We start from the raw sequence: 25,706 nt of genomic DNA on the forward strand, positions 1-25,706 counted from the left end.
TTTGAATGAGATAAAAATTTAGAAATCAAATTTAGCTATTTTACATTAAACCATTATCAATTACTTGTTTTATTTTAATTGTTTGAATTATTAATAAGTTACATTTCGTATAATTACTATAATAATACACGATAAAATTATTCCAAGTTAACGAAATAAGTGTGGTACAACTGAAAAATGTGGCCATTTAATTTACATTCATAAAAATATATGAGATAACGCAATCAACAAATTAATGAGAGTTTTTTGTATAATTGAATTTTAATATGGATATATTGTGAATATTGTAATGAGAAATGGGTGCAAAAGATTCGAAACGCGCTTGTTTAAGCTATGAAGATGCTGTCAAACGCGGTAAGTGTGTTTTATTTATTTTTTGATTTGTTTTTTTCTACATAACCTTCTTTTCATCAATCAACTTTGACAAATGTGACATTTCACAAATACGCTTTTTACATTTTTAATTATTTATTTATATAAAAATTTATTTGCATATTAGAAATTTCTGATAATGATCTCTAATGAAGCTTATTGTTTTTATTATAGTAGTTACGCGTGTAATTACTTTTTATGTTTGTTTTGAAGAAATAAAAAATTAGCTCATTAGATAAGACTATTTTACCTTGAAATTAATAAGATTTTTTTTAAAGATCATGCACCTGTTACTTACACCCTTAGGGTGTTTATTGTATAATAATGTTTCCTTTTATTGAGGTGAACACCTCTTAAAGATTTCATCCAATTTTTTTTAATTATTGTTTTTAAATAAATATTCAACCAAACAATTAGTTGTAAATATTACCATTCCCGTAATTTACTTTAGTAAATTTTATGGAAAGTAAATAAATAATGTATGAATTCTACAATTTTGTAGAAATATTATTTTCTATTAAATTTTTAATTATTTAATATTTTTCTTAATTATTAGTAATAGGAAGTAATTAGCATGATATTTGTAACTATTTTTTACTAAAATTTAGATAGTATGTTTTGAAAATTTATCATTTACTTTAAATGAAATACAAATAATATTAATTAATTCTAGTTTATTTTTTTATTTTAAACTTTTGGCTGAATTCTACGAATTTTATTATGGAACTACAAAAAATTTAAAAAAGTATATTACTTAGCTGAAAAAAATAAAATTGAATAGAATATCGAGACTATTTAATGATTGGATGGCTTTTAAAATATGACGAAAAGCTTTTATTTCGTTGCGGTTCTGAAAACATCTCAAAAAATATTCAACAAATCGTCAAATGAATGATGTCTCAGAAACTATTCGTGCAAATTTCTTAAAGACTATATTTTTAAAAATTTGATTATATTGAACATGACAAGGTAGTTAGAGGTAGAGAAAAGTTTAGGTAGAGATTTTGGGTGCCAATTTTCTCCAGTAACCCTTTTTTGTCACATTAATATTGCGCAAAATTGTCAAATAAATTTCTTAGGAGGATTTTTTTTTAAAGAAAAACTTTAGAAAAAACTTTCTTGTCGGATTACTAAGCTTGGTAATTTTAATAAGAAAAAACTGAGGACTCCGTGGAATCGCTCGACGCATTCAACTTTACCGCTCTGGGTATTTGCCCGACTGCCGCTCCGCTCAGATCGGACCCTGACCTCTATGTAGCCTATAATGTAGTGTTTACACTATCTTTTTTTTGTGTTTTGTTGGAGATAGAAGAAAAATTTAAAGATAATAAATGTTAAAGATAAAAAATCCATGGAATGTTTTTCATACAAGGTATTCAAACAGTTAACTATGTTGGTGATTATATATTTTATGTATTTGTGTATTTGGCCCACGCATTTAAATTTTTATGTGTTAGTTGGTTAGATAGCCTTATAATATATTTAATTTAATGCTCTGTTAGTTTATTGTAATGTTACGCTAGTTTTTCATTAAAAATTTAAATTTTACATTGAATTATTTATTAAAAATGTTGAAAAAAAAATTTGCATATAATTTAAAAAGTCTTTTAAGTTAAAAAAAAAATCGATTTTTTTTCACATTCAATTGTATTATTTATTATGTTAAGGATTCTCTCCAAAAAAAATAAAGAAAAATTCGTGTTATTTTTGAAGTTATTAATAATATAAGTTTCTAAGTACAAAACAAAAAATACCAATTTAAAATGTACAAAAGTAGCCGAAATAATTTTTTCCTTGGCCATAATTTTTAAAACTTACTGTATTATTTACGGAATAAATCTAATCTCAATAAACAAGTAAAAACAAACAATAGACTGAGTTAATTGTTGAAATACCATGTATAGACAGAGTTCATTACGCAATCGTTTGTTTTTTAAGTCATGTAAGTAAAAAAAAGATAATCACTCTTACACACAAAGTAAGTTTTAACTAAATCTACGTCCTTACGAGTAAACATCACTGTTTATCCGTGAAAAAATAGTTTAAACAAAATTTGTTTATTTTTTAATAAGGAACATTTTTTACATTTAAACTTTTGTTCTATTTCTAACGATTTTCGTTTTTGAGCTATCGTGTTGTCAGACAGATAGACAGACAACCAGAAATGAACTAATTAGGTGATTTTATGAACTCCTATACCATAATTTTTTTCGTAGCATCAATATTTTTAAGCGTTATTTTGATACTAAACATAGTGTACATTGATATATTTCCTTTTTGATATATTATTGTGGGAAAATGATCTTTATCAACCCACCTTTTTTGTTAAAATCAGTTCAGTTAACAGTTATCTATAGGAAAGTTGATAGTATTTGATAAAGAACTTTATCTTGCATCTTCTGTTGACAGGGTGCTTTGTTTTGTTTAAGTTGAACAAGTTATTACCTACCGTTTAAAACTTGTAATTTTTTAGTCATAATATTGGTACAACCTACGTAATTCAATGATTCACAATTTCGATAAAAAAACTATCGATTATCCTAATGAAAGTCACTTTCATTTTGATCGTACAACTTGAAAATAAATGAATATACAAGATGTTCCGTGTCGAATAACGTGAATAATCCTGTATAGCTATAGGTCATTACGCCATTAATATCATAAATTGGTAAATTATTTGTTTTATAATTAAGAGATATTAGTCAAGTCTAACGTCTACTTCTACAGTTAGCACCTTAGAAAAATTAATTTATTATTAGTTGATTTTCGTTAAATTTTGAAACGGGCAGTTTCTCAACTTAAAGTTGTAAGGCTAAAATTAAACACCTACACTAATGACCTGCAGCTTAAATGAAACTGATGTAAACACGCCATATTTTGTATACTGGGTGTATCAGAATAAATGGTCAATAATCTAGGAGCTGATGAAAGTATGGTAATCGGAAAAATAGCCCTAGAAAAAGTGGACCGAAAAAATAAAAGAGACTCACAAAAAATAGATTCGGAACTATAGACCCAGAAAAAATAAATCCGGAAATATACCTGAGAACAAATAGATTCGGAAAAATATCTTTTACTTTTTTGTGTGTGTCGTATTTACCCTGAATACCCCATAGATATGAAAGAGGATATTACCCTCGCATATCAATTTGATAGATATCTCAGAAACTACTCGTGCAATTTTAGTATTTGTAAAAATTTGATAATATTGAACATGACATGTTAATTAGAGTAGGACTTAGGTAAAAATTATGGGTGCCAAGTTTTTAAGCGGATCGCTTGATATGGATTATGTTTAGATAGGTTTTTGAAATATAAAAATTACCCAGTAACATTTTTGCGTCAAGTGAATATTGCGCTAAAAATAAACTACCAAAAAAAAAAAAAAATTGTGCCGACCCCTCTAAATTTTAAGGGCTTACATTTAGTTAAATATTCTGAGAGCTTAAATTTCTTGAAATATTTTAACCTGAGGAGAAAAGTTATTTGAAATGAAGAGAGTGTTTTTATTGCATTTTTAAGTACCCATTCGTATAAAACGATATTGCTTCTTTATAAAATACAGGTTGGACCATTTTATTTAATGTATACACCAAAATATCTCGTTTTATAGTTAACCAATCCAAAAATAACTTAAACAAAAATTGCAGAGTTTGATGTTGGGACATCATGTTCTGACATCAGATTGTACCTAGTTCTTCGAGTTTCTTTAATAGCCAAGATCCTAAACGGTAAGAGATAGAATAACACTTTAAATTATAAAGTTCATCCTCATAAAAAACTAACAATTTAAACATTTAAAACATTTTTTTGAAAAACGTTATAATTTAAATTTTTTTTCTCTTACCTTAATCTGATGTCAGAACAAGATGTCCCCCATCAAGCTCTGCAACTTTTGTTTAATTTATTTTTTGAATTATAAAAGGAGCTATTAGCCATAATAGATTAAAATGACCTACCCTGTATACCTGACTTCCTGAAAGTTTCTGAAATAATAGAGACCCTACAATTAGGATCATCTTATATCCCTAAGTTATGAAGGTGTTAGTTCAATCGAAATGGTCCTTTCAAAAGTCTCAAAACCCTTCTCAGCTGTATTCTGGTGAGTTTTCCGATAGATTTTATTATTCTATGGTGAGTTTCAACCGAACATAGTCAAATAGCCTAGCTGTGGTTATTCACAGCTTGTTCTGTCGCATGTCCCGCGCAAATTCCAATAATCGGCTTGTCAGAGCTACGATAATAGCTTATTAATATTATGTAAATTTTCTTTTATAAATATAACTCATAATAAATTGGGTTATCTATCTAATTTCATTAGAAAGAAACTACGTAAATTTTTCAGTGATGTCGGTACAATATTTCAAATTAATAATTTCAATTTATATTACTATTAAAAAAAAAAGATAATAATTTATTTGAAAAGCATGTGTAGCTGAGGTAAACAATAGGTTGTGATGATGTATTTTGTATGGAATATTCCAATTCTATTTATTTATTTAAAAGCATATACACACAAAAAAAATAATTTTATTGTGATAAAATTCTTTCTAAGTACCTATATTTGTTTATTATTTCAACTTTTAAAAATAAATACTTGAATTATTTGTGTTGAGTATCAAAATCTAACATTCGTTGTTTTCTTTTTATATAATTATTATTTTTGTTTTGATTTGGTTTTATAAAATATGTTTGATACAGATGAAATAATTATTAATTTAAATAAAACCGCAAGTAATGAATTTATTTTATGTGTGTTGTATATGTTTTTAGCTTATACTACGGATAATCATATGTTAAGATTCCACTTCTATGATGCGATCTAACACTAGCGCTAGTTCGCGTTAACCAAACAGATGATACCAGTGATTGCTTATCGCCGCGTTATGACAAGCAACCGACATTGCTTCTGATTGGTTATTGCGACTTAACGCGTATTTTTGACTCTTCAATATAGTGAAGACAATGAAAAAGATTTTTAGGCTAGACGATACTACTCCATTATCATTGCAAACACACGTTTAAGATAATTGTAACTAATCGGAAGCCAAGATGCTTGCCGTCTATAACGCGGCGATAATCTCATGTTGCTACCATTTTAAGAGTTTAGACTTTCTTTAGTTTAAGCTAGATTTGAGTGCCGCGGCCGTATAGAGATAGCTCCCCCAAAAAAGCAGATTTAACCTTTTTTATTAAAATCTAATTTTTCTTGAAATTAAAAGTTTATAATGACACACCTTTTGAAAGTTTACAAAGGTACACTAAATATGAGAAGTTTGTGGCGAAACACCCAGTAATAATGGTGATATAATTTTGCTCTGCAAAACGGCAAAGGTTATGTCGTTTATGTAATATATATTGCATATACTATTTAAAAATTCATAAGCCTCAAATACTGTAATCGACCCTCTACAAGTAGGGTTGTAACCTACAGTTCAAATCTTCTTTCTTATGACGGGTTGGAATATTCATGAAAACATGAGTAGAAGTTTTATCATCCTTTGGATCGTTGTTGATTCCGAGATTATGCAGGCGATAGTTTAGACGGAAATATTCGAGTGTAGTCATTGTAAGCGCATAACTTATTCCGCCGTAAGGATTCTGAAAAATTCCAATAATTATGATGGGCTTCTCGAACCCATTTGAGTCTTCACTGAACATCTAGGTTTTGGAATCAGACTAAAAGATGTCCCAACAAAAAGGACTATTCGCGAAGGTACCTCTAGGTACAGCAATTGACTTCATACCAGGTTTGAAGCCTGAACATCAAAGATTTTCTATCATAGAAAATGTTCTTTTGTGCTCGTTGTAACTTTACTTTAAAGTGTGTGGACATATTTCAAAGGACTGCTTCCAAAAAGTGTTCGCTTGGATACGCGTCACATACTGATGAAAAGGAATAATTTCCCGTAGTTTGGTCTATAAACCAAAGCAAGATACATTTTCAGAATTAACTTGAATTGAAAATCATTTTATCTGTAGAAGAATCTTCTGATTTAAAGTATATGGTGTTTCTCTGCCTACCAGATTTATTTACTATTATATTTAATAACCGCCAGTTTTTGTAAAAATGTTGAACAATTTTACTCACTTAAATTTGCTGAAGAAAGTAAGCTTTTAAAGTTTGTGTATTCAGCTCCTGACCATTCCTATATTTACCCATTTTTCATCACGTATCTGATGGGGAATTCTATGCATCTGGATATCCCAAAGTTAATTCAAAGAAAAAAAATGTATGAACTCCGAAAAAAATCACAGAATAACAACATATGAATCGTTATTTTTTTAGTGTATGACTAGATACAATGTTTTATTCAAAATTTCTAAATTTTAACTGATTTATTTCTATTGCAGTATCGGATGTAGAATTTCGGCGAGTTTGTGAAGCATTCAAACGACTAGCAGGAAGTGGTAATACAATTGGCAAAGATGCATTTACCTATGATGTATTGGGTGAATGTGTTCCAAGTGCCATTGCAGATTGGCTGTATACGGCATGTGGTGGAACAACTCGTGGAATAGCACTTAGAGAATTAATATGCGGATTAGTTTTATTAACAAGAGGAACACAAGAAGAAAAAATTAAGTATGTAAAATTTAATTATCTTTATTCCGCCGGGATTTCTTCCAGGATTGATGTATAAAAAGTTTCGGATCCAAACACTCTAAACATCAGACCCTGCTGATTTCTACATGTGGAAATAACATGTATGGAAGTAACATCGCCCTCCATACAGGCCCTACAAGTAGGGTCATCTGAGATTCCTATGTTATGAAGGTGGTAGTTCAATAGACAATGTTCTGTCAAGAGTCTTACTACCCTTCCCAACTGTGCTCCAGTAAGTTTCAGGTGAGCACAGTCAAATGGCCTAATTGTGGTTTTACACAGTTTGACCTGTCGCATGCTCTGCACAAAGTCCCAGTAATCAAGATGGGCATCTCATGCTATGAGAATGACAGGCTAAGGAGAATGGGGCGTTTGAAACGACGAATAAAATGGTTCACCGTGTATAAGTGAAACTTTAATTTTAAATCGAAAACTTTGGTAACCAAAATATTTGTATTTCCCACAAAGATTAGAGCCATAGATTTTTAATGTGTATTGTAGGACAAGTACAGGAAGTCGGATATTATGTGTTATAAATAAATAAAATCGTACGGTTTGCTCACAATATTTTGTATAAAATTTTCTTGTGAAAAACGTTTTCCGTGCAATAAATGAAGATCGACTTTATACCGTCTCTTGTACTAATACGAATTATTAAAAAAAAATGACGCATATGATTTTAATACCTTGAGTCTTATTTATATTACGATTTTCTCTTTTCGTTATTTGTAAAACTTTTGTTCCACTTTCTTTCAAAGCGATTTAAAAGTAATAATTTGGTTAGAGAAATTTTGAATTATTCAACTGGAAAACCTCGAAAATTCAGGGAATTTTATTTTGGAAAAACAGTGACCATCATGTTTAAGAAACGGAATAACGTAAATTTTAGAATGATTTATAAAATTTTTTAGCGAAATAATTTTATTTTCCTCATTAATAAAATATAATTCAATATATTGATTAGCATATATTTTCTAAGAATAGTGTAGGTAGTGAAAATTAATTGTATTTTTATTATTACTACCTTGTACAAAGTAAAGAAATTATTGTAAACGTGAAAAAAATCGAGTTTTCAACAGAAATGTTCTTTGTAATGCTGATGATTCAGATTTATAACATTTATTTGTGCACATTTTCTTTTGCACTTCCTTGCATGGAGATTTAACAAAAATTTTCTTTTATAAAACTTATAAAAATATCTATCTTTTAGTCATTATTTCTCCGAAAATATAGACTTTTACACTGTATCGAAGGTCAACAGAGAAGGGGGGTGAATGGTGTTAACGAATTTGTTTGATGATCCGCAGTAGGATTTTTATCTAGGCGGATCGTTATTATGAAAGCGGGGCTGATTATATCAATTTGGGGGAGATTTTACGAAGAAAATGAATTGAGTTCATGTCAAGGATGCCTCTTTGGAGTTGCTGACTTCCCACTCTCACTTTCTCCTTTTTCTTGTCGAATTATTAGAGCTGCAGAGTTGAAAATTCATATATAGATTAGGTTAGTGTTAAGGATGAGCCTTTTTAGGAGTATCAAGTTTGTAGCCTCCCTTACCGTTCTTTTAAGTAAATATTACATGTTTTCAAAAACTAGAAAGTCATGAATACCATTTCAAAAAACAGCATCTCTTAATAAGAAATATATAATGAGGCGGAAATAAGACTTTAGTAATGGTGCTCTACTTCTCACGAGTTTTTTCAATAGTTAAAAGTTTACAAGGAAGTCATGTGGTGTGCACATCATATTTTAACTTGTAAAATCCAAACCACACATATTTTTTTGTAATTAGTAAAAAAACATGGGTTTTTACAATAGTTAAAAACTACAAACCTTTTGTATATTTCTTAGTCAAATTTACTTACATAATATTGAAGGTCATTTTATTGTTCAATAACGGTATTATTACGAAATTCAAATTATATAAGATATTCCCTAAATTGCTAGAAATTTTAATAAGATAGATAAGAAAAGATAGATTAATGTGCCATAAAAGCTTTAGTAAGTGCTGCGTAAGCAGTATACAGCCTTTCATTTCAAGGCCAAAAATAATATTTGACTGGCAAATATGACTTTAATGATGTAGAAACGAAAAAATTACACAGAAGAGAAGACTCGAAACCGGATCTTTTAGATATGTGAGTGACACAAATTATATGTATTCGCACTACCAAAAATGAAAAAAAATTTTACATTTATTTCAAATTTTTTGTGTACTTCATATAAGTCAAAGTCCCTAATACATGATACTTTTAAAAGTTTATGTTAACACATGCTATGTCAACACATTGTTCACTTAAATTATGAGGGTGAGACTGTACACTTCAATAGAAAACGTACATTACGTATTTTCATTTGAACCAATGGAAAGAATCGAAAAAAATTACACAAAAGCCGCGACTCGAACCCGGGTCCTTTAGATATTCGATCTAGGAAACACAAAAACTAGTCGTCACGTTTGATTTTATCGTCTTAGACCCCATTTCAAAGAACTTCTTTTCGTTTGTTATTTGTTACTTTTGTATTTATTTAGATTTTTATGGACTTTATACTGCAACGAATCGGGTTCATGGATTATTAAAAATGATTTTAATAAAACATTAAAATTGGAACAATCGTTACGAACGGGGCGTGGTAATCATTACGGCGATGGTGATCATTACTGTTCGTCAGCGTCGTTATTTAGTATGGGGCAGGACAAAGTGGGATTTGAACAGTTTCGATTATGGTTAACAATTAATAAAGATGGAACAGGTTTATCACGATGGCTACTCTTAGAACCATGTGTCAGTTTAAGTTCTGAATTAGAAATGCCAACGTTTTATCAAACCTTAGCTGGTGTTACACATTTAGAAGAACATGTATGTATTAACTATCATAAATTTTTTCAAAGATCCCACAATTATTAAAATTTTTGTTCAATTATTATGAAACTTTGGGAATATATTCTTTGAATTATTTGACAAAAATTTTATTTTTTAAGGATATATCGGAATTAGAAAAATGTTTCTGGGCGTTACAAAATGGTTCATCATCTGATCAATTAGATCTAACTTGCATAAGTCCTCTTGTTTCCCCACCGATACCCCAAAGTGTTTGTGCTGGCTTCTTTTTGGCGTTAGATGAAAACCGAGATGGTCATATTGATTTTAAAGAATTGTGTTGCGGTGTGAGTGCAGCATGTCGTGGTCCTATGGCAGAACGAATGAAATGTATACAAATCAGTTAATTAAAAATAATTGAAGATTATTACATTTCTTTTTCTTGCAGTTTGTTTTAAGGTCTTCGATGTAGATCGTGATGGTAAACTAAATCCTAATGAATTAAAACATATGGCGGAAGTTTTGGAGTTAGTTTCCAAAGAAAATGAACAACAATTACCAGTGAAAGCCAATGATCTGCTAAAAGGTTTTGAGAATCAACTTGTTAATGGATGTTTAAGCCAAGAAGACTTCTTAATTTGGGGTGTTCGAGATGGTTGTCCATCACAACATTTCTTAGAGTTATTATTTGAAGTATGTCATGTAGCTTTAGGATTGCGACCACAATGTAGACATAACGAGCATGATATTGGTAAAATTTATTTACTTAAATTCAGGAATTTATGTATTATCACTAAGTTTATAATTTAACAATTTCAGTTACTAAATGGCTAGCTCGTGAAGAGAGGCGAGGATATTGTGTTGGTCAATTTTGGTATTTAATTAGTTCAACTTGGTGGCGTTCGTGGCTCTCTTATACATCTACACGATCTGATTCGTGTACATGTCGACCTGTTGAAGAAGGTATTGCTTGCGATGAAAGTTTTACGTCCAATTCTACGGGTAAGTTAACTAAAATGTAAGCCATGTATCTAAAGAATGATTCATAAAGTGAACTATTCAAAATTTTGATGTCTTTAGAGCAACCTGAAAAGTACTCAAGTCGAAAAAGGATTAAAATTTTTTACTTTCTAAAATAATGAGTGATTTATTTAGACATACTTTTTTGAAAACTAAAAAAAAAAAATAAAAAAATAACAAATTTATCGAGCTATCTTTATTATCATACAAAAGAAACATTCTCAACATATTTTTTAAAAATTGCTTCTTGAAAAACAAAATCCAGCTTAAAAGAATCTTAAATACAGTGAATTTCTAGATAATATTTTGATAAATATATTAATTAAATTAATTACAGAATCAATGGGAGATTTATTGGGTCGCGGAGGAGGAGATACCTCAAGTATTGCAAGCAGTAGTGGTGTATCGAGCAGTAGTGGTTCTTGTACAAAACGCTCAACAACTCCTGGTCCAATCGATAATACAGCATTAGTAGCCGAACCAATGTATAAAGTAGCAACGTTAACTGGAGAAGGTGGTCGTTTAAAACGTGATTTAACATTAGCTCAACATAGGGATTTTGAATTAGTACCCGATTCATTATGGAAAGCTCTTGCATTATGGTATGGTGGTCCATTACCCCTTCCACGGCAAGTAATTCGTCCCCCTGGTAGTAGTGAAGTCGATTTAGAATTATACCCATTAAATTTACGAATTTTACGTCATCAGTCAACAAATCAAAATGCGGGTGGCAATGGGACAGCATCTGCTTGGAGTGGATATGGTTCTGCTGTTGGATTAACATCGAATAACGCACCATCGGTGCCACGGCGATATTTAGCTCATACTGCTGCATTTAGTCGTTTAGCTTGTGTCCGACAAGTTGGAGAATTTTTAGCACAACGCTTAGTACTTCGAATCGAAGATATTCGATTATGGCATGTGCCTAATTCAGATCAATTAATTTTATTAGAAGATGAAAATATTTCATTGCAAGACTTAGGAATATCGGATGACGATCAAATATTATTAGAAGTTCGAAACAAAGACTTGACATGGCCAGAAGAATTAAGTGCACTTTGTACTGGAGGGCAAGAACGTCGCGTTACGTCATCTCCACCACCTGGTGCTACGGGTTTACATAATTTAGGAAATACTTGCTTTATGAATGCAGCTTTACAAGCTGTAAGCAATACGCGACCTTTAAATCAGTATTTTAGTAAAGATATGCAATTATGTGAGATTAATTCAAATAATCCATTAGGAACACGGGGACAATTAGCCAGACGGTACGGTGAATTATGTCGAGAATTATGGGGCGGTAGCGGGCAACGATCAATAGCTCCATTAAAATTGAGATGGTGTGTTACAAAACATGCACCACATTTAGCCGGCGGTGGGCAGCATGATTCACAAGAGCTATTAGCTTGGCTTTTAGATGCTTTACATGAAGATTTAAATCGTGTTGCAGTCAGTCCTTATACCGAATTAAAAGATTCCGATGGGAGACCGGATTGTGAAGTGGCGAAAGAGGCATGGGATCAACATTTAGCTCGAAATAAATCGATAATAATAGATTTATTTCATGGTCAATTGAAATCAAAAGTCACATGTCAAACGTGTGGACATGAGTCAGTACGTTTTGATCCATTTAGTATGTTGAGTTTACCGTTACCAATGGAAAGTTTTACGTTATGTGAAGTGTTAGTGATACGTTTAGATGCTTCAATACCAATTAAATATGGTTTACGGTTAAATTCAGAAGCAACATATTTGGAATTAAAAAAACATTTACAGCCAATGTGTGGTATCAATCCAGAACATTTATTATTAGCTGAAATATCAAACTCACAGTTGAAATATTTACCAGTTGATTCACATAAACTTAAAAATGCAAATGTTATTGAATTATTTGCTTATGAAATGCCTAGTACTGATGTTCATTTACCAGATGTTACACATGTTACAACACAACCAACAAAAAATTCAACAAAAGGTAACTTAAAATATTATTTTTTACTGTCTATAATAGTCTCTGTAAGATTTTAAAATAATAGATTAACATTTTTCTAAAATTTTCCTTGAGCATGGTCATTTTTTTTGTGCTATCGGAGCTCAGCATTTTAGGTAGTTTGGCTACATTAGTCGAAAATTAATAGTTAACTTTTTCTCCTTCAGTTAGCACAAACAACACTCCTTTCATCAAAAACAATATTCCAATCAATAAACTGGCAACAAAAGTTCAAACAAATGAAATTTACAAAATTTTAAAAACCGCCGACCAATGCCGTTTGGCCTTGTAGCTCTCTCCAAACTGAACCAATTTTCTTGAAACTTAGCTAAGAACACTCTCCATTAGATTACCTTTCAAACAAAAAATCAAAATATGTTCATTCGTTTAGGTTTAGTGGCTACGGTGCCACAAACAGAAAGACAAACAGACAAACACACACACATAGTGGTCAAATTGTTAACACCTCTCCTTTTAGCATCGGGTTTTAAAAGACAATTGGGATAAAAACACAAAGGTAGAATGTCCGTTAACACACCTTTTTTACAGAATGCAATACAATTTTGAGTAGATGTTAAATCTAATTCTGAATACAATAACCGTCTCCTTGAGAATTGCTAAATTCAAATTTTTTTGTCCCTCGATTAAAATTGATATTTGTTGGGACTTTTTGCATTGGTTAAATGTACCAATTGTCAAAAAGTGATAAATTTTAATCATAACTTAAAATCCCATGTTATGTCATTTTTAATTGCAATTATCTCTTGTTAGGCGTGCTAAATTGTCTACAAATTTTACAGCGTGTGCATTAGGCTTTTAATTTATTATATTAAAAGTTTTGAAGATTTTTTAAGATTTGGTTATCGTGATCCAACTATCTTAATACATTAATTTATTATGAATTTTCTTATTCCAAGAAAACGGTTCTTTCTAGTTGTATTGAGTATGTATATACATATTATGTCTAAGTATTGTGTACAGTAAGAAATATAACTGTTATCACAAATAAGGCACGTATATATGAGCACGTTTTTAATCCCCGGCGCAAAAAGAAGGATTTATATGTCTGTTTGCCTTTTGTCTGTTCTCCTAAACTGATGAACCGCTTTAAATTTTTTAGTTTGAAGCGTAATTTGATCGAGAGTGTCTTTGGCTATGGTTTGGAGAGAGTTACAGGGGAAAAAACCGTATTTGCCGGTATTTTAAATTTAGTAAAGTTAAATTGACCTTTAATAATGCACCACAACAAAAAAAAAAAAAAAAAGTGGGATAAAACTTAATTTTTCAGATTTATCTTTAAATAAATAATATTAGTTTGTCATATATTACAATTCTTATGTAAATGCAAATCATGCAACAGAGACATACAACGATCAGGAAAATTTGGAAGCAGATAAAAAATTTTCGCCCGAGCAGGGACTTGAACCCTGGACCCTTGGATTAAAAGTCCAATGCTCTACCGACTGAGCTACCCGGGCATATGATGTTTAGCCCAATACTTACTTAAGGTATTTCTAACGATATGCTAATCAGACTAAAACCAAATACGTAGTTTTCCACGACATAAACTAATTAGGACCAGTGACCGTCTCTCTTAGTTGGCATTAATTGTGAAGGAATCCATAATATTAGAAGGGATTTAATTCTCCATTAACTTCATTCTGTATAAAATATTCCTTTTTATATGTATATTATATGTATTTGGAGTATTATAAATTTTATCTACTTATAAAAATAAATGAATCAGAAACTAAATTCCTATTTAAACTAGCGACAAGTACCTTAACCACTACTTCAAGTATATTGTATGGTCATTTGTGTTTTTTTTTAATTCTGCAAGATTTCAATAATTTTCTTACATATATTATACAGATAAAGATTTACAAGGCCTTCAAAAAGTATCATACCTCCTCCTGATAAAGGAAACTAAAAAAGGGGATAGAAATTTTATAAGTAGTATTAAAAACACTTATTCAAAAATCAGTTTAACATAAAGACTTTTCATTCAATTTCTGCTGAATTTATTCGATTTTTAAAAAACTTTTGTTATTGCTTTTAATCTTGTATTAGAAAACCTTAACTTAAACTTTTTTTTAGTTAAAAACTATTCAAACTTTTTCCTTGAACTTCTTCTTATCCAGGTTTTACTTTTCTTATTTTATCGAATACGATTTAAAAAATATAAATAAATTTTTCAGAAATATTAGCGTCCACAAATAGTTCATCAAATGGATGTAAAGTAAATAGTACATTGTTAAATGGTGGAAAGGATATTACATCAAGTGTAGAAACCTCTGCTGCTCAAAATCAAGGCACGGCCGAGGTAAGGTGGAACTCAGCGTTGTGCATGCCGAATCTATTCTGCTTTAAGGTACGCACTTATAAGCACTGTATCAACCAAAAACAAATCAATTCACTGCCATTAATAGCACACTAAAACCCGTATATAATCCATTGTTACCCTTATTTGTTTTTTATGTCAAATAATATATAAATATTACCCCCGCACATTTATCATTTTTAATAGTCGAGTCATAGAATGTTTTTTATTTTTGGGTCCTTAAAATATAACAGGCAAATAATATTATTCGAAATAATCAAATATAATTGGCAGAAAAAATTACTGATTTGAATTCGAAGAAATTAGGTGTTTATGAAATTTATTAATACAAAAATTGTTTTCCTGTTCATTAACTTCCAGAGATAGGAATCTGAAGATGAAATATTTCTTAACTTAAATCTCTTAGCGAGCATTTCGGCTATCTATAAATATAGTTTCCATGACGATAAGAACATACATTGTTATAGCAAAGATTGAATCGGAGCATAATTCTAACCAATTTAAATGGGCTGCCTGCACTTAGGATCGGAACCTATCCTAACGTTGAACGATTGAACCGTCAAGAGTATTGAATCGTTCAAGAGCTCAAACATTTTTACTCTCCTATTTAAGTTCCTGCAAATATCAATACCTATTGATTCTGAATTATCTAAGAGTTAAACTAACTCGAAGAATCAATCCCTAACCATGTTAACATCTTATGCTCCAGATTGATAACCACGGGAAATTTTATAACAGTTTTCTGGAATTGTGAGAAGTTCTCAGACTCCTTCTTAAATGCAACTCTTTAATCAAATAAAGAATAGTTACATTGATAAAAACACAAATTTTTGAATGGTTCTCTCTCAAATTGAATGTTTAAAATTAAACTTATGGATTTTATAATTTGTGCTTTATGAAATTTGAAATTTCTTGGTTAGTATTGTGCATAACCCCAGCTGGGTCATTCGACCGTGGTCGTCTAAAACTTACTGTAGCACAGTTGAAAAGGGTGGTGGTATTCTTGACAGGACACTGTCGATTGAAATAACATGGGGAATCGTCATAATATAGGGATCTTTGATTATCTCACTTGTAAGGCATGTATGGGGGATGACTAAACTTCCATACATGTTATTTGAACCCGCAGAAATCTGCAGGGCGTCAGGTTCCGATCTGGCCTGGGCAGATTCACATAACTTTATCTGATTTTAATAGCATCTCTTACCCGAAGACGCCTCCTCGTCTTCGGGTGACTGTTTTTTCTCAAGGAGGAGCACCCCTTCTTGTATGTATTATTATTATTATAAGCAGTTTCTTAAAGGGTTGGCTTCAAAGAGCCATGCACACTAGAATATATTAGAAAACATAGTTTCAGAAGGTTTGACTGAAAGCTGTTTTTTACAACAAAAAAAAGCTGATTTCTTTAATTTGCCAATATAAATATTTCGAATAATACATAGTAAATAATATTTTTTTAATTCGATTAAATCAGATATAAGATTGAGGACTAATCTTGTACGACTTTGAAACTTCATTGACTCCACTATAACTCATTGTGTATATAAATTCAGAAGAAAATAAGTTTTTTCGAACTCATAATGTGTTTGTGCCGTACCTTTATAATGCAGTGGAAAAATATTATATAACTATATTTTTAAAATCGTTTATTTTTTGTTTTAACCAATTTGGTTTTGTGTAAAAAATGTTAATAATTAATTCATTTGTATGATAGAAACCGGTTTTGAAGGTGTATTATGAATAACTTGGAATGTTTTAAAAATATTTTCATAATTTAACGTTCGATACAAACTTTATTTCGAAATCATATTTAGAAATGCATTCCATTGTTTGTTTCAATCATTGACAGGTTTCCATAACTCATAAATTTTAACCAATTAAGTCTATACATGAATGGGGACGATATTTTTAAAATTAGATGTTCACTAATATCGTGGAAAAAATACTGGAAATATTCTCTCACTTTATAAAAATAAAATACGTTCTCTTTTCCATAAATGAATAAAACCTGATTACTTATAAATATCGCCTAAATATTGGAAAAAAGTCTTTTTCGATTACGTTCCTACATTAAATGCAAAATATTATTGTGCGACTGTTAGCAATAATCATATAATTGTGTTGAAAGGGTAGGTCGTAAAATTTTAAACTAGTCTTATAGCCTGCGGGATAGTACCCTTTTTGCTAAATGATTAATACATACTTGAAACTTCGTGAGTGTCTTCCTTTTGATTACCAAACTTTGTCTTTGTCTCTACGATCTTTTCCGAAAGTGCTGCGTTTTCAAATGAGCATGATAACATGTTATTTAAGCTATCGATCTGAAAAAAGCAGGGAATTTTTCGGAGACTATGACCACTTGATAACATTATAATTATTAAACTATAAAATATTTTGTCCGGCAAAAATACTGCACCAATGAGCTTGCCTACCACCTCATACATGCTGTACTCACTTTTTCAATACATACATAGTTCACTTTTGCTGAATTGTTTAATAATTATTAATGTTATCAGGTGGTCATAATGTCAAACAAATTCCCTGCTCCGTTTTTTCAGATCGATAGCTTAAATATGAAATTATCATTTTCATTTGAAACCGCAACGAAGAATTATAGAGACAGTTCGGTAGATTCGACAAAAGGAAGCCGCTCACGAAGTTTCATTTAACAAAAAAGGTGCTGTCCCACGGACTATCAGTTGCCAAAAGAAAATATTCAGATCTTAAAATTGAAAATAAATTTTCACAAAAAAACTTTCGGAAATAAACGGTATTATTTTATAGGTGTGTTGTATTAATACATCACTAATGCTGAAACACCTAATGATCCTTTCTAACAAAACATTATTTCGATAATGTTTAAAAGCTTATGCTTATTTATCAAATTCATTTCAATACAAGCTTTATATGCTTCATTGCTATATATTATGTCAAAATAATTATAAAATTCGAAATTTTTATTTCAATACAATCAAAATTAATTATGCAATTCCAGTCTTATAATTTTCATAGATTAGGAGGCAGTGATTCATGAATTTCAAAAATTTTTGATGATAATATTTTGCGTATGTATTATACTCATTCAATGGTAATGGTAAATATTTTTTCAATTAATGCACATTATAAATCATTAAAATAATTGCGTTAAATCTTTCAATAAACCGACTAAAACTCATCAGATAAAATAACAGAATATACAGAATGTCCGGGAAACGCGAAACGTATCAAAGTTACATTTTTTTAATGGCACACTCTGTATATTCACCTCACTTTCTTAAACTTATAATTATTTAGTCGTAATTTTGGACAACCTGTATACGTAATTAAATTATTTACAATTGCGACAAAAAAACTCAATCGATAAGTAGACTCCGGTTTGAAAAGCGAATATATAATGTTTTAGAATGTATACATTAAAATTGTTACTAAATTTTCGGAAAATACAAAATATTTCAAAAACCGTGAAGATTAAGTGAGATAAACTTTAATGAACTCACTTTAATTTGGATCGCAGAACCTGAAAATAAAATAATATACAGAGTGTTCCATTAAACAAACAAAAAAACTTTGGTACGTTTCGTATTTTCCGGACATTCTTTATCCAAAATAATTTTAAAATGTATAGCAAATATGCCTCCATCTATGAAATTTAAGAAACAAAATTTTCTTAAAATCAAGCAGTTTAGTCTTAATCTTGTCAACAACGTGAATAACCCTGTATATATACACTCGTCAAAATATATTGTGCTCTCCATAACCAAATAAACAGATAGGGGTTATTTTGCACTTAATTTGTAATTTGTGACTTTATAATGGAACTATATAATTCTAATTTAATGGAATGAATTATTGCTTCTCAAACGCTCGACATAATAAGTTTCCGGCAGGTCTCTCCAGTTAAATTTAACTACGTTGCTTTCGGTGCTGGCAAATAGATTAGAATAAAAAGGTCCTCCTTAAACATTATTAGAACTCGTGTGCCACTATGTTTATTTTTTTTTCAATAATAGGTACTATTCATTGCATAAAAAATATTGGTGTTGTTTATATAATTAATTGTTTCAAACAGTGAATCTGAATAATTGGAGCAGTCTGGTAATAACATTACAAATTTATATTTTGAGTGGAAAAGTTTATCAAATTAAAGATTGCAGTTAATATTATTTATAAAATTTTTGTTTTGTAGTTATTAAAATTAAATGGTAGTGGCGTAACTACCGTGTTCAAAAAGTATCTAAAAGAATGTTGAAATAATAGACTGAATGAATATGCAACAAATTGTTATAATTTATTTGGCCTTATTAGAATAATTACATAACCCTTTGGGAATTTTGTAAAGGATCACTGACATATTTATTAGTCCTTGCTTTCATCGTAAGTTGTAAATATCGAAAATAATACAGAGAGGTTTAAATATTCCTTATTCGTATTGATTTCATTAGATTTTCATCTTCAAATGTCTTACAGGAATATTAAAAAATATCCTAGATGAATTATCCTTTTTAGATTCATACAATTTATCATTAAAGGCCATTGTGAAGAACGCTTCTCTTTTTTTCCTAACTCATACCTGTGAACAGTGCGCCTAAAACCTAGTTACGCCACGCACTTATTATATTATATTTTACAACGCTTATGGAATATTGTGAAAAAAATAATTGCTTACTGAACGCAGTAGAATTTAAAATTTGTATTTACTTAGTTGAAGTTATGTATAATTATAATGCTACGTTTTTGTTTTGTTGTAGCAGTTAATTTATAGAAAATTTTCTTTATTTTTAAAATCTAAAATATTTTGTCCGTTTCATGATGATTGGTCCAATTTATAAATATGGGCTAAAAATCTAGTAGCTATCTAAAAGAAGACTAATTTCTATCAGCCAAAAATTTTATATTTTTATTATGAAACCAAATTTTTACTTTTGTTCAAGTTTATTGTATGCTTTATATAAATCAAAGTCCCAATTACATGATACTTTAAATAGCTTTTGCTATCTCAATACATTCTATTTGTTCAAATCATTCAAATTAAAATACATAATGTGCATTAATGCATTGAAGTGTACAGTCTCGCCCTCTTATGTTAAGTGGTATAATGTGTTATAATAGCAAAAGATATTAAAAGTATTCAAATGAAAATACATAATGTGCATTAATACATTGAAGTGTACAGTCTCTGTATTAGGGACTTTGACTTATATAAATCACACAAAAACTTGAAAAAAAAACTATAAATTTGATTTCATGTAATTTGTACCATTTATATAGCAGTTTAAAAGTTTTTGTGATCTGTGTACAAGAACATACTAATACAATGGATACATGCACCGGTTCAATCACATAGGATATAACCGGTACTAGACTGGATAATTAGAGGACCCGGGTTCGATTTGTTCAAATAAAAAATATTATGTTTTGATTCCGTAAAACTATAAGCACATATCGACCCTTCTTACGAAAAGTAGTACAACTCAGAGGCTCTTGTGGAAATTGCTACACTACGGATAATATCTTATAAACAGTAGAACGATTAATGGATTCTTCAAGGATGTGATGCCCATGTTAAGATTAGCACAAATACAGATTTTTTACGAAGTATAGCACAGTCCGTTGTTTTTTTACAAAGACTAGTACGACTTGTGGATTTTTAGTAGCAAACTCCGTTGATTTCTTGCAAAGGCTAGGCATTACTTGGTATTTGAAGTTGTTACAAAAATTAGTCTCACTTTCTGACGATTACTGATATTTCCACAAAAACTTTTCAGTTATGACATGCTTCTAAAGAAATATATGAATCGTGCTACTATTTGTTAAAGGATTATGATCCATAAAAAAATCAACGAACTTTGCTAATCGTCTAATGAGCCCTTGATTTACGGACCATAGGGTGGGGGGATTTCTATCTTGATAAAAGTTTGTCTTCTTATATAATCAGCTCCTAGATTATTTAAAGAATTGTTTTAGGTTGATAAAGAAGGAAATATGGCAGAATTAATTTAAATGTAAAATTTTTTTTAAATTACTTTTTCTTACTTTTGGATATCTTTTTCAGTCAACAAATAATTGTCAAACAAATACTAGGTCCAACAGTATTCAATTAAATGAAAATCATTTACATCCTACATGTGGTAAACAATCGTCATACATTGTAGCAATACATCGAAAAATGGTACGACAAGAGGCATATTTTTTATCACAACATAAATGTAAGCCAATTATATTTGGTGTACCATTATTATTGGGATATAAAACTGGTCAAACTACATGTCAAGAATTATATGAAGCGGTTTGGGCACAAGTTACACGACTTTTGAGTCCTATGCCTCAAACTGATCAAACTAATCATGCTACTGACTGGTATGTTTTTTAATTTAATATAATCCATAATTTTGATTCGAAAATTACAACACATTTATTATCATCACATTTATTTAAATATGTACGAACTTCCAATTTCTTGTAAACCAACTAAGTTCAATTTTAAATAATAAAAAAAGAGAGAGGTGTCGCGCAACAAAACTTAACGTATTGAAAAAAAAACTGTGTAAACACACAATAGCGGCTGTTAGCGTAGGTACTGTATGTGACTAGTCAGCGCGCGTTCGTACGTCTTCGGTTCTCTTCGTGTGCATCCGGCTATCTTTTCGATTGATAATTTCTAGATAATGGGGAAGTGCCTTAAAAATCACTGCAAAAAGGTGTCGTTTTTCATTGTTACATTTTATTTGGCCTAGCCTCTCAACTCGCAAATAAATCAGAACGATAACATGCGTTAAGGAAATTCGTTCTAAAATTTTTTTGTGAAAATTGATAATCCAAATATATGAAGGAAATGAAGAAAACAAACATTAAATGTTGAATTATTATTTTACAGTGATGATTCATTAGGCTACGAATTTCCATTTACATTATGTATTGTTGGTGCAAATTTTGGTAATAGATGGTGTGGTTTATGTCCATGGAATAAATTTTGTCGTGGTTGTCATTTACCATGTCGTTCAATACCAGTATCAGAAGCATTTAATATGTTAAACCATTCAAATTCAACAGATTTACGTTTAAATGTTGCTATTGATTGGGACCAAACAGCATTACATTTACGATACCAAAATTCAAGGGAACGTGCATGGATTGAAGATGATACTGTAAAACAATGTCGTAAAAAACATACAGAGCCAATAGACTTAGATCATTGTTTGAGTGCCTTTACGTCTGAAGAACGTCTTGAAGAAAAATATCATTGTAGTTCATGTAAAAGTTCACAGCCTGCTACCAAAAAATTACAAATATGGAGACTACCACCTATTTTGGTAATTATTTTCTATGAGTTGTATGATACATGTCTTTAGATAATGTCTACCTTCTTCAGAGTGCCCCAAGAGTCATTGGACTTAAACGATTAACATTAGTTGAAATGTTTATAATTTAACTTATAGACGGAATTTTAAAGGATTTCTGATTTAAATATTTAAGACCCTTTTTTCTTGTTATTTTCTAGGTGGTCCACTTAAAAAGATTTGACTGCGTTAATGGTAAATGGGTAAAAACACAAAAGGTAGTCAATTTTCCATTTAGTGATTTCGATCCAACTGGATATTTAGCAAGTGTTCCTCAGGAGACAATACTACGACACCGAGAGTTACGTGATCATTTAAAACAAACCTCTAAAAACACATCGTCATCCGACGAGAATGTATCGCAATCAACAAGTGGCGTTCGAGAACGATTGATATCAACAAGTTTACGTCGAACACCGGTTGATGATGAAGATTTGCAAGATTTTCATCAGCATCATTTAGCGGAAGGTCAAGATCCATTTGACATGAAGTATCAATTATACGCAGTTGTGGTAAGTAAGATATAAAATACCAATTCTATTTTAATAAAATTGAAGTCTGTTTGCGCTAATCTCGCTAACAGCTAATCAGATAAACTAAAATACGCCACGTACCTTCTACTCTATTGGATTTTAACGCTAAGATGTCAGCGCTAGATGTCAGGTGAAGTATTTTCATAAACATTGTGTGTGCAAGAACCCATATAACAAGGACGTGAAACACGAGTGGAGAGAATATCAGGCTGTCTTTCGTTTTCAATTTTTACACTTTTCTTTTCAATCAATTGATAATTATTGAAAACAAATTTAAATGTGTAAATATCTCTTTCTCTCTCGTTTGAGGAAAAACAGCCTGATGAGCAGTACAAAATACGCAACGACCGATAACTAGTCCTAGCCCCGTAAGTTCATGTTCTTGTTATATGGGTTCGTGTGTGTGTTTTCAAATACAACGATACTTAAACGACATGGTGACCCAAATTAAAATTAAAACAATTACTTTATATAATTCTTTTTATAACTTTAATTACTTTATATAATTTGTTTTATATAAATCTTTAACAAAATTTTTGCTGTCAAAAATTGTTACATTGACTTTTTATATGTGTATGTTATGGTATGCTTTTATATGTGTATAGTTAACAAGACTGTAAACAACATTTCCGTTAAATATCATATATCTATGCGAGCTAACACCTATATCTATCGCTGGATAGAGTCATAGAATTAAAATCTAATACCCTTTGCTCCAACGACTTGTATTGAGGTCTCAGTTTTTTTATTTAATTTAAAAATTTTAATTTCAATCAGTTTCCGATGCCCTATTTTCAAATATTATAAATATTAAATTATGGTTACGTTGATTTCCTTATTTTTATCGAGATTTGATGGTAATGAAATATATAAATACATTTACAGAGTCATTCTGGTATGTTAAATGGTGGGCATTATATTTGTTATGCCTGTAATCCAAATGGATCATGGTATTGTTATAACGACAGTTCATGTCGAGAAGTGGCACGCGCTTTGGATACAACAAATGATGGTATAAAATCAAAAATACCAAATATGGATACAAGTTCAGCATATATATTATTTTATGAACGGTCTGGTTTAAATTATACACCATATTTTCCTGATACATCGAATGGTTCCGTATCTGTACAGGATACTGATAGTGATGACGGTGACACAGATCCACGTAAAAATTGTGTTATTTCATAATTTTAGGTAAAACAAATTTTTTATTTTATGTGTGAATATTAAAAATATATTACGATCAATTATTTTTTATGTTAATTTAATTATAATTATGTATATTTTACGTTACGCAAATATATACGCAGGATTTTTACGAAATTACGGAACAAACTATTTAACAAATAATACGACTTATCAATAAGCAAATAATTTACGAATTAAATATTCGGGTGGATTGCAAACTTAGTTTTTCTAGAATGTGTATAACTTTTTTGTATCTGTTTAGAAGTTATGTTTAGAATTTTAAGATCTGAAAAATTCATCCATACTAGGGGAAATCGCGGCAGAGAAGCTTCGCCCTATATGCGTCGCTCCTGGTCTCAAATCCTGAACCTTCATTTGCTTATATTAGCACTTTTCGTTAGGAAACATCTTTGTTTCCATTTGATGTTTTAAAGGAAGGTATAGGAAACTTACAGAGCTACATGCTAAGCAGCTGATTACTCGGTGCTGTTATAAAAACAAAGTTTTTCTTTTTGATAAGTTCTGTCATCTGTTAAATGTTTTTCAATATTTTCGATAACGAACTGTGTAATAAATACAATAATTGAAATGAAGACTAAATATTGATTCGATCATAACTATTGTTTAACAATAAAATACGGCCATTATGTATTATATAGGTCTGAGGCTATAGCCATATTTGAATCGCCTGTATTTTAGCTACAATTTACGTGTAAATTAAAGAATAATTCGAAAATAAATCATTGAATTGTTTGAGGAAGTATTTAAAGAAATTTAAATTAAAATTTTATTAAAAAATCGTACTAAACAATTATTTTTCACTGGACTAAATATTAGGATTTAGAGCAGTTTTCATTAATTACTTCTTTTAAGTGTTCATGTTTTTACGATCTAAAGTTATAGATTCAAGGTTGTTCGTCAATTTATTCTACGTAAATTGTAGCAAACATTTTTAAAAATAAATTTAAATTTATCCCTGATTACTTCAATGAATTAACAAATTAATTTCAATAAATTGAACTCTTGATGTACAGCGCGTGTTTATAAATTATTTGCTAATTTATATTTTATTGGTGCTACATTTTGTAAACATATTACATAATTGTGCGTGTACAAAGTGATTCATAATTTCGTTTTTAGTTTTATTGATATTGCTGGTAAAAAATCACCATATAAAAAACGTGATATTTCACATTAATTGTAAATAATTTATTCATTATAATATTTGAAATAATTATTTAAAAATTAAAAAGTATATAATCAAATAAAAAAGTCATCAAAAACCAATAAACATTATTGTCATTAATATTCGCTTAGCTCAAAAATACCTTAAAGGTTTACACTCACTAGTAGATAAAGTTGAGCATATTTTTTATATCAAGATACGTCTGAATATACACAACAATTGCAATATATACAGAAAAGCAGCTTTTGTGAAAAATTATTTTACAAAACTGTCGAATTTTCTTTCAACACATTGAGCCAATTTTTAA

The 25,706-nt window shown here is 30.0% G+C and overlaps 1 protein-coding gene and 1 non-coding gene across 3 annotated transcripts; one reads left to right on the forward strand and one right to left on the reverse strand.

The window, feature by feature from the left end:
• Positions 1-228: 228 nt before the first annotated feature.
• On the forward strand, positions 229-24,917 carry LOC123301788 (ubiquitin carboxyl-terminal hydrolase 32). 2 transcript variants are annotated; one of them, XM_044884686.1, is made up of 12 exons: positions 229-354; positions 6,727-6,958; positions 9,513-9,840; positions 9,963-10,191; positions 10,250-10,552; positions 10,621-10,803; positions 11,159-12,796; positions 15,010-15,182; positions 21,205-21,509; positions 22,027-22,462; positions 22,651-23,001; positions 23,908-24,917. In XM_044884686.1, the coding sequence occupies exons 1-12, from the start codon at positions 297-299 to the stop codon at positions 24,211-24,213; spliced, it is 4,542 nt and encodes a 1,513-aa protein (XP_044740621.1). In that variant the 5' UTR covers positions 229-296; the 3' UTR covers positions 24,214-24,917. The 2 variants fall into 2 exon arrangements, with proteins under 2 accessions (XP_044740621.1, XP_044740622.1); XM_044884687.1 differs by having other exon boundaries at positions 15,010-15,134.
• Positions 14,217-14,289, reverse strand: Trnak-uuu. Its single transcript has one exon. It is a non-coding gene; the product is annotated as a tRNA-Lys (tRNA).
• Positions 24,918-25,706: the final 789 nt, after the last annotated feature.

Source organism: Chrysoperla carnea, chromosome 5 (assembly GCF_905475395.1).
Source record: "Chrysoperla carnea chromosome 5, inChrCarn1.1, whole genome shotgun sequence".
Classification (NCBI taxonomy): Eukaryota; Metazoa; Arthropoda; class Insecta; order Neuroptera; family Chrysopidae; genus Chrysoperla; species Chrysoperla carnea.

Bases quoted from the DNA above. Each gene is read 5' to 3' on its own strand.
- LOC123301788 (XM_044884686.1), top strand. From the start codon at position 297: ATGGGTGCAAAAGATTCGAAACGCGCTTGTTTAAGCTATGAAGATGCT. The intron at 10,192-10,249 runs GTATACAAATCA...TTTTTCTTGCAG, and splicing joins TATGGCAGAACGAATGAAAT to TTTGTTTTAAGGTCTTCGAT. The intron at 15,183-21,204 runs GTACGCACTTAT...TATCTTTTTCAG, and splicing joins CGAATCTATTCTGCTTTAAG to TCAACAAATAATTGTCAAAC.